Source organism: Erpetoichthys calabaricus, chromosome 3, assembly GCF_900747795.2.
Source record: "Erpetoichthys calabaricus chromosome 3, fErpCal1.3, whole genome shotgun sequence".
NCBI lineage: Eukaryota > Metazoa > Chordata > Cladistia > Polypteriformes > Polypteridae > Erpetoichthys > Erpetoichthys calabaricus.
In genome coordinates, this window is record NC_041396.2 from 248633941 (window position 1) to 248649451 (window position 15511).

The 15511-nt window shown below is 37.4% G+C and overlaps 1 protein-coding gene across 1 annotated transcript; it reads left to right on the forward strand.

The window, feature by feature from the left end:
* The first annotated feature begins 289 nt into the window (after window positions 1-289).
* Window positions 290-11251, forward strand: rnaseka (ribonuclease, RNase K a). Its single transcript, XM_028797984.2, is given in 4 exon segments — window positions 290-508; window positions 510-545; window positions 6038-6120; window positions 10076-11251. Coding segments are annotated over 4 exon segments (303 nt in total). The 5' UTR covers window positions 290-466; the 3' UTR covers window positions 10218-11251.
* Window positions 11252-15511: the final 4260 nt, after the last annotated feature.

A 15511-nucleotide genomic window follows, 5' to 3' on the forward strand; every position in this document is an offset into this window, starting at 1 on the left:
TATTTTGCCAGTTTTCGCAGTGCATATGGAGACTTCAGATGCAACAAAGGATGTTCCCATTTACAACGTAAGATAAGGGATTCCCGAATTACCTATATAGCACAAAGTACCAAAATAAAGCATACTCTCAAAATTATAATCTTACAATTGTTACAAAAAATGTTTAACAAAACGAAAAGCACAAGGAAAATGTAGTATGTTACTTGTTTAAGCACTCGAACTGATTTACATGACTTCCCCTTTTATTGCCTTTGGTAGATTCCAACTGGTCTTTTCCGCGTCCCGTGGAGAGGAAGAGTGGTACTAAACTACGCATGCACGTAAAAGTCATGTGATAGACTTCCTAGTTGCTGACTTTAAACCGGAGGATTTCTGTCAGTACTCGCGGTAGCACATCTGCTTTACATCTGGGCGGCGGGTGAAGCGGACAAGGTGTTTGAAGACAGCGACCAAATATTCGATAGCCATGGTGACCCTTCTGTGTTGCGGGCCGAAAATGGCGGCTTGCCGGGATCGTCTTGAGCATTTGGGGCGTCATTATGCTGGTGAGAACATCTCTGTAAAAACATGAAGCGTGTGTGCCAGTTTTGGTACAATTCCTCTAGCGTGTTTGTAGTCCCATGGGCTATGTGAATCAGAATTACATGTTTTACCCTGGTAAAAAAATACATATTTTATCTAGAACCAGTAAACCGATTTGATCTTCAGAAGGCTTTGGTTACGTGAACATTCAGATTAAGGACTAAAAGATACGGTTGTGAATGCAAAGGATTTATAGATGTTATTGGCTTTGCACAAATTGGGTTAACAGAACATTACACATGGTATGCAATATATAAATTCGTGAGTGTGGACAAGAGGGTAAGGTACGATATCCTTTACCTTAATACTTGATTAATTGATTTCAATTTGTATTGAGCACTGTCGTTTAAAGGGCATGGGACGTCTGTCAACCCCACCACAGAGACTTGTATCTGTTGTGTCCGAAAATGTTAATGTCCATGTTGGTTGGCAGAACAGTACTTTATAACTGTTTGCTGAAGGGCGTCGTTAGGAGTTTCCGCTAGGCATCATATGATCGTGATTGTACTTCGCAGTGTGTCTAAGGCTTCTAAACCCGTTTCCATTTCTGTATCCTGTTGGACTCAATTGTAGATTTCTCAGAAAATACAGTTTCGTTTTTTACACAATGTTAAAATGTTTGCATTTTTAGTATTTTAGATTTAATATTAACTTTCTTTTTGAAGTGGTCGTAATCTTGAGATAATTATTTTGGCAGAGCACAATTCCATTTGTGTGAACTGTTTTAAGGATAGCACTGCAATAAGGCGAAGTACTGTATTGAATGTGGAATACTTTAAGCTGTATAGTACAGGATATCGGCGACAGTGATAGTAGTAACACGCTTTTAATTTCAGAATGAAACGAAGTAGAAAGTTATTTATCAGGGATGGTATATTGGGGGGAAAAAAACATGGAAATAGAGAACCAAGTGTGATGAAGCAGAGTGAGTAATTAATAGTGTTTAGGCCTTTTCATGAGAATTTTTTGCGTTGAAGGCTGTTCATCTATACAACCTTGGGTCAGTCTCCTTTCTAGCCAGGATAGGTTCATTGTGTACAAGTTGAAGGGAGTGACATCTTTCTATTATTTAATTCTTCAGTTTGTTTTACTGGTGAATAAAGGTGGGGAAATGAATGATCCACACTTAGTATTTTTGTGGTGCGACCTATAGTATATAGAGAGTACATACTCAATGTATTTTCAAGGGTCACCTGTTTGGAGCTTCCATCTTGCACAAGCCACTGAGATAACTGAAAATCTAACAGATTGGGTAAGCAGTGTGCTAATGCTTAAAACTTCTGTAGAGTTCTTCTCTCTTGTTGATACCTACTTGAAGGTCACTGGAAGCTACTGGCTGTGAGGAAGTGGAATTAGCAGGCTTTAACCAGCTTCTTTGGTGGGTTTTGTTGCCACTAAACATTGTGTCCTTTAACAACAATAAGGAAGCAAATTCTTGCAGGCATTTTCATTACTGTTTGTATTTTAGGTGACTGTTTATTGATTTTGAAATATCAAAATAAGCGCTGTTGAATCCAAGAAAAGTCTGTCATATAGGTCGAGTAGTAATGTGCTGTTGGCCCTTTAGCCAAGCAATATACAGGAATGTCACGGTTTATTGTTATAACAGCCCGTGCCACATTTGCTTTTTTTATTAAATTTATTGTAAGGTAAATGGCATTTACTGCAGTTTTTGTTTTAACTTCTCTGTTTTAGTTTGCCATTTTATCTGATGTCCAGACAAGTGAACACTAGACTTGTATGACTAAATATCTCCTATAATGCAATCATGAGTACAACTTCCCCAAGAAATTAGTGTGTACTCAGATACCTACCAGAGTCCGTGCATAATTTATAGACCTTAGTGGGATCTCTAAAGTGCATAAGTAGAAGCTTCTGATTTTTGAAAACGTTTATTCTGAGTGTTACTTAACAACTTTATGAATGCTGCCATCAGTTAACATTTTATGATAGGTGTCATGTAAAGGTTGTCTCCTTACGATCTCAAGTATACTAGTACCATGCTTAAGATTTCTATTATTTTGCATATGTTACACATCTAATGCAGGCCCGTATTAAGCAAAACATAAAGAAAAGAAAATTCACATACAAGCTTGTTCAGGCAAATATAACCATACTAATGTACCTTAAAATGCTTTCAAATTAGCTCTCGCTACATCTCTTGATTTATTTTTTTTAAATGCGTGTTTTTTCTTTAAAAAGTAAAAATAAGGTACTAATCATAAGTAGGTGCTGTGTTTCATTCCATATTTCGTTTAGGTGGGCTTTCATAATTTCAAGAAAAGAGCATGTACAAAACGTTTTCATTATAAAGCCATTAATTTTATAGGAAAAACCTGCTTAATCCACTTCAGGATCATGGGAGCCCAGAACGTATCTTAGTTACACAGGCTATTAACCAGTCCCAGACAGAATGCTAGTTCATTGCAGGGCCCAATGAAGTGAACACCTATTATTAATTATGCCAAGCAAATCTGTAACTGCCAGTTAAACTAACCTCATTTCTCTGAGTATGTGGGAAGAAAATCAGTGCCCAAGGAAAAGCCCTGTTGCAGACATGGGGAGCGCATAGGATCCTGAATCCATGAGATAGCAGTGCAAATGATGGCTTCACTGTACTACTTACATTTATTTTAATAAACTCTCTGGAGCATCATGCAAAAGGTGTTTACTCACTCACACCCACACTCTAATGGGCCAATTTAGTGTCCCAGATCGAAGTAAATGGACAGCAGATTTTATGATTGCTAATTGTTGTCAGTGCATTTTCTAAAGATATTTACCTCATGTGGTGGATTTGTTGGAAAAATCAGCAATATAAACTATAAGTGTTCTGCCTTTCTTTTTTTTTTTTTTTTTTTAAGAGTGAATTTTACTTCTGTATAGGCCATACGTGCAACTACTGCAGTACACCTAATATCACTTCTCTGCACTTTATCCAGTGTTGCATTCTTTTTTTTTTTTTCCCATCAGGAGACTGGCATGATCCACAGTGTGACTTTACAAGATATAAGGGTTTTGTGCAGCTTAAATTTGAAAGCTGTTATTCTCCATATTCTCCGTGCTGCTATTTAATACTACCAATAGCATTTTTGTTTGTTTCTATATTTTATATGTGATTGACAGTGATGAATCCACTAGCTCCTCAAGGCCAGCATATCACTACATGGCTTTTCCTTCAGTGGTAGTCTTCATTTAAATAATCTGAGCCAGTTGCGGATAATCAGACCTCACCCGCGACTCAGTCCTAGCACTCTGTGACTCGCCCTCAAGAAAATTGTTTCATGCTGTAGGAGTAGGCATTTTTAAGTGCGAGATTTGATAGCCAATAAGTGTTATACGAGAGTACAATGTAGTTTCAAATAAAGAAGGGCAAGTGAGTCTTTTGAACTGCGCAAACAGAAAAGAGGCTTGCTTATCCAATGCCTAATTTTTTGTCATACCACAACAGAATGGATAAAGATGCTGAGACAACAGCTGAAGTCACCATACACAGAAACATAATATAGCCACTGGCATTGTCGGGCACCACATTAATTGGCTATTGAAATGTAGCAAGCACATGATAATTTGGAAATCATAAAATGTGTCAAGAAGTCATGAGGGAGTTGTATAACCTATTTTTCCCCAGCAGTTCCTACTCGTGTAATCTGACATCGTCAAGGTGACAAGATCTGGTAGTTATGTGGATGGGTTCTCCAACTTGAAGTTGTGAAGTGTGATGCCAACATAAAGTGTGCTTTCCTAGCTCCAGATCATCAATTTTGTATTAGTTCAATTTTAATTTCTTATGTATAATTTTATATCAGTTGCTTAAAGTCAAGCCAGACACTGAGTGTGTATCTACAAGTATTAAAGTAACATTGCATAATTTTTCAGGTTTTGCTTCTTAAGTGCTATATTTGTTTATAGTAACATCAACATACAGTATTATTGTTGCATTTTCCTGGCTTTCTCAATTGCAGTCCTCTTTTTTTGGTTAGCTCTATCTCTTAAAAGGATATTTTGACTTTGTTCCGAGCACTACAGTTTGAATCTCCCATCCAAGAATTATTTGTACAAAATGTGCTATAAAGAGTTTATGAAACATTAGAACAGTTTTGACAAGAACAAATTATTCTGATCACAACCTTATCCGTCCTATTAATCTACATCATCCAAAATGATATCAAGTTGAGATATGAAGGTCCCTAAAGTCCTGCTTTCGATGGTAACCTTAAAGGTACTAGCTAAATTAATCTGAATACTTTGTTATTAAATTGGTACTTAATTCAAAGGTTGATTTCTGACTTACGGATAATTTTCAGGGATAGGCTAGCATTCACATGATCATTAACTGGTGGGGGTGGGTGGTATTTAATAATGGGTGGATAGGTAGATGTCATTATAATGACATTCTCAATTAAATTTAATATTTTCATTCCCCAAATCTTCAATTTTGAATTACTTACAGCTTAAGGCTATCCACTGTACATTTTCAAAAATAACTATTAGTCCATTGAAAGCTGACAAACCTGTGGTGGCAGAGTTGTGGAATCCTAAGATGTTGCAGTATAGTTAAAGCTAGGGACTGAGTCAATAAAAAAATGCAGCTTTGGGATGAGTTGCAACCTGTTCAATATGGCAGTTGTCACAGAAAATCAAACCAACTTCATGAGTATCCTTGCATTTTTTAATAATATGCTATTACTACATTTAACAAAACTATGACTTGTATAGGAGGATTCTGTTATTTTGACAACATTTAGCAGTTCCTTCTGCATTTAGAGATTATGTAATGGTACTTGTAAAGATGAGACAATAGATGTTTACATAGAAGACTGCAGCCAGTCAACAGTATTTTAGTCAATTAAAACAAAAAATGTTTTTAATTCGTCTGCAACAAATTATAACGCCAGCAAAGCAGTTTGGAACACAAACAGAGAGGTAGGGTAAGGGTCTGCATGTACGTATAAATGCACCGTGCAGTGGACTAGCAAGATGTCCTTCACTATGTATGACTGCTACTTGCCCAGTATCTAGCAATGAAAAAAAGTGAGTTCAGGAAAGGGAGCGATATCCTCTGAGAAGGATCTCCCTATCGATGGTATTCCAGCTTTGAATGTGTTTTCTGGTTAGCTCTTTCTGTCATCATTAGTACTAGGGTTTTGTACCGTGTTAGCCATTATGAATGTAGTGAGAAGTCAGGCAAAATGACACTTTTTATTGGCTAACTAAAAAGATTACAATATGCGAGCTTTCGAGGCAACTCAGACCCCTTCTTCAGGCAAGATCTAATCATGTCATCTTTTGAATTGATATGGTGCTTCACAGACTTGGCAAGATTATAATATAGTATTTAATGCAGAAGTGGAACATTGCCAAAATAGCAAACACAAAGATATGCAGCATTGTTTTTACATCTGGAGAGTATCTCAAGTATAAGTTTAATTTTGGTCCTTTTGTGTGTTTTCAGGTATTGCTGGGAATATTCTTTAATGTGCACTCAGCTGTGCTGTTTGAAGATGTGCCCTTCACAGAAAATGATTTCCAAGACAAGTAAGTGCGAGTGTAAAATTTTCAATTGAAAAATGTAGCTAGATTTTTAACTTCAAAAGTTACTTCATATCTTGTTTGTTTCACTGTTTTGCAAAGCGTTGTTAATTTTACCAGTAGGTTTGAAAGTTCAGTATCAATTGAGTTAGGACTGTGATCCAAAAGAACTGGACTTTTTTTTCCTGACACTTGACCTGAAACCTGGTGGTGATCATTTTTCAGAAGAAGTATGAAAACCAGCTGTTATAACCATGTAAATTATAGTATCATAGTCTTGACAAAGGTTTTTTTTTTTCATTCAGTCACTGTGGTTTATTTTCAAAGTATTTAAGGTGAGACACACAGATATATAAATGAAATACATTGTAATTCTTGAAAACAGTAAAAACTTTATCACCATTTAATATAAAACCTTATACCATCAGTTTAAACAAACACTTAAACAGAAGGCAACCTCAATGGTTATACACAAAACCATGCTAATAGAAATGCATTTTAACAATAGAATTGCCCTGTTGTAACTATTAAGAGAAATACAAACTCCAGTTTGTAGCACTCTTGGAGTTGTGTGCCTTCTGACTTTCAGCAATTACTGAATAATACAATGACAGTAAAATAATTTTACTGCCAGAAGGGGCAACAAGTAATGGAACAATATGTGAAGAGCTACAATACAAACTGCATGTAAAAAATACTTCATACACAGTACCTACTCTTCCTAACAAGCATCATAGTGTAAGCAGTCCATGTAAATACGTTATGTATTAAAAAAGAGTTGTTCAGGGTGTAGTGGTTAACATTACTGTCTCATGGATTAAACATCCTGATTTAAATGCTACACCCTCATCTGTTTTCCTAGGGTTTCTCCAGTTTTCTCTCTCATATTATCAACAAATATGTTGACTGGTGTAGTAGAAATCAACAACTTAATTAAAGAAAGAAACTTATCCTTTACAGGACAAATCTAATAGAACCTTTGAGTCAGTAATCAGGCAGGAGAAAAGCTTGTCCATCTGTGTTATTCATTGAGCCTACATCACCAAGCTGAGGAGAGAGCATCTTTAACAGTATTCTGTTACAGTATGATGAGAATGGTCAAATATTAAAGGTGTAAGTCTTACTGTATAAGGAACTGAATTTACATAACTCTGTCAATCAGTGCATACATTTATTCTGGTTGGTTTGTTGGTATCCGGGACAAACATTTCCAGACTGGTGATAAGGTTGTCCTTCTGGCATTGCAAGCAATCTTTGCCTCCATTTGGGAGATGGGTATCATTCCAACTGACTGGAAAATGGGATTTCCCTATCTGGAAAGAGAAGGGTGATTGCGTGGATTGCAGCATCTCCAGGGAGATAACACTGCCCTCTGTTCTGGGTAAAGGCCTTGTTAGGGTCATCCTAAATAGGATCCAAGATCACTTGCTAACCTACTAGTAACTGGAGCAGTCTGGTTTTTTGCCTAAGAAGTCTACCATCAATTGCATCATGGCACTGAGGGTTCTCATCAAGTGCAAACATGAATACCTCTGTGCTTTTCCCCACTTGATTCTGGGGTTCATTAGGAATGTTTTTCATGCTCCTATTCTTTTCAATGCTTGCATGGACTGAGTGTTGAACAGGGTCGGGGGGTCCAGCGGGTGTGGGGGATCTGTTGGTGACGAAAGATTCACTGATCTTGACTTTGCCGACGATGCTGTGATCTTCGCTTGGGGCTCTTGAGTGACTGAGGGAGGAGTCTGAGTGTCCTGGATTAAAAACCAAGATCCATGCCTTTAATGGCCTCTAATGGGCACAGCCATCAGCAGTGTGTCTGTCAGCAGAGGGAATGTTAACCTCATCAAGAGGTTTACTTGCCTCAGCAGCGACCTTTATGTCTCTGGTGACTCATCATATGAAGTCAATAAACGGATTGGGAGAGCATGGGGCATCATGAGATTGCTGGAAAGGGGTGTGTGGTGCTCCCAATATCTCTGCAAAAGGACCAAGGTCCAAGTCTTTAGAGTCCTGGTGCTTCGTGTTTTGCTATATGGTTGTGGGACATGGACACTATCCCGTGACCAAAGATGAAGACTGGACTCCTTCAGTACTGTGTCTTCGGAGAATCTTTGGGTACCACTGATTCGACTTTGTGTTGAATGAGCGGTATCTCACAGAGTTCCAAATGATGCACATAATCTGCATTGTGAGGGGGTATCATCAGTTACAGCACTACTGCAATATGGAGCGATTCTCCATGGGTGATCCAGCTCGCAGAGGACCCGAGTAGCTGGACCAAGGCAAGGGGATACCCATGTAACATCTGGCTGCAGGAGATCGATGGCCATTATTTGGGACTGAACTGCATGTCAGTCTGGGGGGTTGCCAACTGGGATCCAAAGCTGTTTCATCATGTGGTGGGTGCGGCAACACGCTATACCAGCGCATGCTCCTCGACCTGTTCATTGGTTTACAACTAAAAGACATATAAAATAAGTCTGTTTTATTAGATTATTTTTATACCCTTTGGTTGATCCACCATCCTTGAAATTTCTTTGTATATAACAACTGTTATTGAATACAGGACATCTGATCTCTTAGTCATCTTTCAATATATTTTGTGTATTACATTTTTGTGTCTATTGTTCACTTGACCGTTATCTGGTTTCCTCATATGCCTGAACATTTTTCTGACATTTATTAACCCTTTATGCTATTTCTTTAAGATGAATGCAATATTTTAATATGGAAAGCATATCAAAATACTTTTATCCTAAATGATTATGTGACTGCTAAGTCCTAACTTTTCTTCCACACTGGTTCCATTGTATAAGCTCTGTAGTAGACCAGTACCTAGTCTAGGTTTGTTTCCTATATTGTGCTCTGTGTTAAGTAGGTGGCATCTGGCAGGCTGTAAGCAGGAATTTTGGTTAAGCATGCTTGAAAAATGTGTGTATTAAAAAAGGCCCCTTTTGGGGTTTATTTGCAAGATACAATAAGTACAGTGCATTTCCAGATTGCCTCTGCATTATTAGCAGATTAAAAAGCATACCATTCTAGATTATTAAAGTGTTACCTTAAATCATACCTTTTAAAATTATGCTTGTGCGCAGAGCACAATAAAATATTTGTTAGACCTACATATATAGTGTGATAATGTTGAGTTTGCATTGATTTTCAATGCTTACGTTTTCCAAATGTCAACTACACTACTAGTCAAAAGTTGTAGAACACTTCAGTTTTTTCTTCAAATTTAATCAGTTGCAATGCAATGAATGACCTATAATGGTGAAAAGGTAAGCTGTAAACAGCCAGAGGTTTAAATTTAAAAGTTACATTAAAAAAGGTAATATTTTGAAATTTGCTATTTTGTTTTTTTTCAGTTTTTTGCAAACTTTACATTTAAACCCTTTTGATCAGTAGTGTAATTAAACTACGACGTTGCAAGGAGTTCATTGACCTGTATTTATGATGCAGATTAGGTTTTAGATGCTTAATTGTGGAACATTTTATAGAGTGCTCTAATCGGTCATATTTACACATGTACAGTGCTGGTTCAAAGCATCCTCGCATTTAACAGTAACTGGATAGAGTGATAATGCATCTCCTTATTTAAGACATAAACAACGTATCATTTGGACAAAAACAGGATAGTGGTCCCTTAAACTGTAATATGTTGAAGACTTGAATACATCATAGATCAGGAAATGTGCAGAAACTACAGAACATTTCAGGTGTTCAGGATGGGGTAACATTGCCTAATTTCTCCTCCATTTTAGATTCTAGTAAACTGTACCTGCTAGATATTTTCTCATTGTTTGTGTATGTGTGAGGCAAGTTATGCAGGACAGAAGGTATTTGTAGTATAGTCATTTACCTTTTGGCTCTTCTGTGCATTCTAATGTATATTTAAGGATGAGATGGTTCTGCAGCAAAAATCATCTCACTGACTGACTAATGATTTTTTTTTTTCCTCTAGGAATCCCCCACAAGAGATTTACAGGCTGTATGAAAAAGTGAGTTATAACTGCTTCATTGCAGCAGCCATCTATGCATTGTTGGGAGGCTTTTCCTTCTGTCAAGTGAGGCTGAACAAGCGGAAAGAATACATGGTGCGCTAGACTGCCCTTGATCTCGCAGAACCTGCAGGCCCTCTGGATTATACACCATCACTTCTTAAATGATTTTTTTTTTTTTTTGTTTTGTTTTTGCAATCTTAGGAAAATTATGTTTATTGTGTTCTTTGTTAAGGACACCTTCCCTTTGTGGCTGTTGGTGCTGATATTTTCTGGGAGATGCCACTCGTCTTTTATAATATTGGTTTTTCCTTTTTATGTAATAGTGTATAAATTTAGTACTAATTGTAGCACAGACAGTGGGGATGTGGGATGTAACATGAACTTCGGGCAGGTGGGGAGTTGCTGCCATGAGTTAGGCCACACTTATTTTATCTCCCAATCTAACTGCTAACTGATGTAGTTTTCAAGATGCATTGTTATGTCGATTACACATACAAAACAGTACAAACATCCATGGATTCTACATTAGACCTGAGTATTACCACTGACCCTGTCTCCTCTTTGACATTCTTACACGCTGTTATGAATATTAACCTTGACTGTCTTGCTTTTTTCTGAATGTTTCAGACTTCATTTTTATTTGGCCTTTTTTTTCTATCATTCCATTTCCAACTGTGTCATTTTAGTTTATTTTTACTTGGCATTCAGGGTCCTCATGGCTTAAATATGATGCATGGTGGACTGGTGGAAGTACAGACAGTGTGAGGGCCCCTGTTTTTGATGTGCTAAATGTGTTGTCCTCTTTTTGGGACCTTTTGTTGCAGTAGGAGAAGATCTCCTAAAGGATAGTGGCCATGTTGGCAATTAAGAATTTTTTAAACACGTATCAACAGCTCTATTAGTTTCTTGTATACAACCATCCCTGCAATCTGCACATACAACAATGGTGGAACTTGAAACCTTGTTATTTTTTGTTTGGTAATTTATATAAAAAGAATGAAAATTATGATGTATGTGAGGTTTGTGTATTTAAGAAACGTTGGTGGCTTTTAAATGTTTTGATGTACATTTTTCCTGTGTAAATTATTAAGAGACCGAGTCTGCAATAAACAAAGGTGAGGTGAAGTTAAATGAAATGGTTTTTTTTTATTATTTACTTTGGCTACAATTTCCACCACAAATAATGTTAAATACATTGTTCCAATTGAGATTTTGCTGAGATTGACTGCATTTTAATAATTTCATGTCTCATCGAGAGAAAATTGAAATGAAAATCCCAGGTCCTCCAGTCTTTAATGAGCGTGTGAATACATAATTATAGATTTTTGTTGAGCTGTTATGTGGATTTCTGAACAGACTTTTCCAACTATTACCTGTTTATTCTAAATTGATATCTAGCACAGGGGTAGGCAACGTCGGTCTCCTGGAGTGCCACAGTATGTGCAGGTTTTTGTTCCAACCCAGTTCCTTAACGAGAACTCAATTATTGCTGATGAAGCACATATTGCTTAAGTGACATTTTTAATGCTTCATTTTAGTGGTCTTGCTTGTTAAGGTTCTCCAACCTTAATTGCTTATTTCAATCTTAAACTGCTGCATTCAGTGTTTTAATTGCTCCTTATTAGCAATAAGATGTAAAAACAGGGGTAGGCAATGTCGGTCCTGGTGAGCCGCAGTGGCTACAGGTTTTTCATTCAACCCAATTGCTTAATTAGAAACCAATCATGCCAATCTCAGACCTTATTTAATTTCATGGCTTGTTAGTCTGTGCAATGTAAGGCTCTTATATCGTAGATTTGTTTCCTTTCCAAGGATATCATCCAAATGATATGAAGCCTAAAACAGATCATTTTCAGTCTGTCACATTTTTCTATTAAGTGTTTTATTAAATCAAACTGTGCATGATGAACACACACAGATGTAACTGGAAAAAAGCTAGCTGGAGAACTGCTGGCTGCGTTGTCTTTTACATCTTATTGCTAATAAGGAGCAATTAAAACACTGATGCAGCAGTTTAAGATTGAAATAAGCAATTAAGGTTGGAGAACCTTAACAAGCGAGACCACTAAAATGAAGCATTAAAATGTCACTTAAGCAATATGTGCTTCATCAGCAATAATTGAGTTCTCGTTAAGGAACTGGGTTGGAACAAAAAACCTGCACATACTGTGGCACTCCAGGACCGACGTTGCCTACCCCTGATCTAGCAGACAGTGGCTTTAGGTAGCAATGAAGTTCAATCAATATTCAGTGTATTAATACATAACCTGCTAATGAAATACTCTCTCATATACTCTGTATATGAGCTCTGTAAGTAGCTCTGTATTTAAATATGATTTCACAGCTTGATTTGGACAGGAAGCATTTTCTAATCCTGTATCAAAAACTTTTCTGTATAATAGTTCTGAGTTTACTGCATCGCTGTCTGCACTCTTAAAAGCATGGATACATTTAACCATAAACTGTTCATTAGTTCCTGTTTCTGAGGACATGACAAACTAAAGAAATTAGTTTTGGATTTTTATTTTAGAATATAATCTGCCACTGCCTACTACTTTATATTTTACTATATTAATAAAAGGTCTAATACATTTTTGCAGCAGATGTCAAAACTTTGACCACAGCAGCTCCCATATGTTCCACTTCTTGCTGTATTGTGAATAACTAGAGTAAATGAGCAGTCATACTTTTTTTTTTTTTTTATTTAAAAAATAAAAAAGGACATCCTTATACTCTTTAGCTCAATGAAAATGTGGGTACAAGTGGATGAAGTATGAGAAGATGATGTAATGCAACAGTATGGTCTAAGAAAATAGCTGACAGACAACATCGCAGAGTGTCGCTTAAGATTGGGCCTTACTGTGTAAACCCAGGCTTTCTCTGACAATCAAAGAGCTTACAGAGATGATGCATAGAGCACAAAGCCAACACAGTTCAATGAAGTGAGTGCTGTTAGTTTGGCGGTACCTTGTTTTAATACAATTGCTTATCATGAGATTACCTTACTCTGTATATTTTTCTCATCATTATCTGATTCCTACATTCCTGGATGTCTGCTTAGTCACCAATATTTTCTAATGCCTAATGAACATTGATAAGATTCTAATGGATATAAATACCACGTTACCTTCACCCAAGAGGCATATCGGCCACCTGGCCAAAGGAACAACCCGATCTTTAATTTATCTGTAGCATTTGTACCCTCTGGCTTGTAAATTCTATCAATGTTTTTTTTTGTGCTTAGTGGGCATAAATAATCTCTTATTGGACATGATCACCTTTCCTCCCTTATCTCTTAACCTAAGAGGCATTTGGCCATCTAGCCACAGGAGTGTCCATCTCTTATTTACTTGGCCTATTCTTAACATCTCTCTTGTAAATATTGGTGGCCTCCCAGAATTCTTGGACAACAGGTATGGGCATTACCCTTTAATTCTTACACTGCCTGAGGCTATCGATTACAATATGTGAATAAAATGAATTCTTTATATATTTTCTTTATATAATATGAATTCTGCACCTATTTTATCTATTAGCACAGCACACCATGAAACTGCTCTGCTTTGAGTAACTGATGTTTGTTTTATGGCAGCAGACTCTGGACTAACCAGCATATTGATTCTGATAGACATCTGCGCAGAATTTGACAGTGTCAAGCATGATAATGTACTATCCAGAATGGAGAACATTCTGTGTGTCTCTGGCACTGCCTTCCGGTTGTTTAAGTCCTATCTGACTGATAGGAAAGAGTTTGTTAGTCTTGGCAACAGCAGCTGGTCACACAAGTAGTTCTGCAGGGCTCTGTCCTCGGCCCTCTGCTCTTCTTGATCTACATGCTTCTGCTTGGCCATATTATTTATAGCATTGGCCTGGGTTATCATTTTTATACGGATGGTACTCCGGTCTGTTGCAGTGTTAAAAGTGAAAGTTCATCAGAGATTTCTCGGGTCACAACTTCCCTTGGTGAAGTTAAAACCTGGATGGAATATAACTCTTAAAAATTAATCTGCAACAAAGTCATGCTAATCAGCACTAAGCCCACCTTAAGAAAATGAACTCATTCACAGTTATCCTTGGTGGTAAAGTCAAACCTTTTTCTTCTGCTTGGAATCTTGGTGTCATTTTCAGTTTCTCCCTTTATTATTCTACCCCCATTCATCACTTAAAAAAAAAACCTTCTTATTACAACCTCTGTAACATATCCCGTGTCCACTCATTCCTCTCCTTTTCCAATGCTGAGAAACTTGTCCCTGCTTTTATTACATCTTCTCATTGACTACTGTACCTTCTGACACGCAGATGGCCCTTCTTTTATCACAGCTCCAGTTGGTTCAGACCTCGACTTCATGAGTCCTTACACAGTGTAAGAGCCATTTGCTAGTTATTTAAGTTAGATGAAATGTTTGCCTATATGTTAGTGCATAGTCTATTGGAGATTCTTACTACCCCCCCCCCCCCCCCCCCCCCCCCAACAAGCTGATTTGAATTGGTATATTCTATTTCTTAGTCTCAGATAGTGACCTGCCTTGCTGTGTGTAAGGCATGGAGGGCACACGGTTTTAAATCGTGCCTTAATGTGCCCAATAGTATAAAATCAACGCGCTGTATTAAACTTGCTGTGCTGTACATTTAGAGCGTACTAAAGGCAAAGTAAAGCATGTATAAGTATAAAAAAGCTGAAGTTTGGCAAGAAAGGCTAACTTTAGAGAAGAGACTTTTCCCTATTTTTTCCCATTTATTCTACGTGTGTAACAAACAACCTTCTTTCTTTATTCTTGTGTGGACTGTGCTTTGAATTTTCACTAAATATTTTAAAATGAACTTTTGAACTGAGAGATTTCTTTTGGCTTGTGTTTGACTCGTGCTTGATCCTGCCTTACTCACCAGCAACTACACACAGACCTGCCATAACGAGCACTGAACATCCATCCTGCCATGCCTTCACTGGTTCTCTGTGTCTTACCAAACTGAATATAAAATTATATTACTAACCTATAAAGCTTTACATGGCCTTGCATCAGAATGCATCAATAACCTCTTTCATCATTAAGTCTGCCAACTAAGGTCCACGGATTCTGGAAACACCGTTGAGCTCCAAACTAATCTGTGCTCTGTGGGTGACAGAGCCTTTACCTCTATAGTGCCCAGACATTGGAATGACTTTCCTAAATTAATGAGATCAGCCACATTAGTGCATTATTCTTTGTTTTTGTCCATGACTGTAAGTTGCCTTTGTTATCTTCCATGTGTTTTGTGGGTAGTTCCCCAAGAAGCTGGACTACCTACCAATCACTTGCAGGAACTGTCCTCCACCCTATAAATATGGAGGGTCCCCCATAGTTCCTGGTGGTTCATTTTGAATATGGAGTGGAGTCAAGTGTTTACTTATGTTTGCT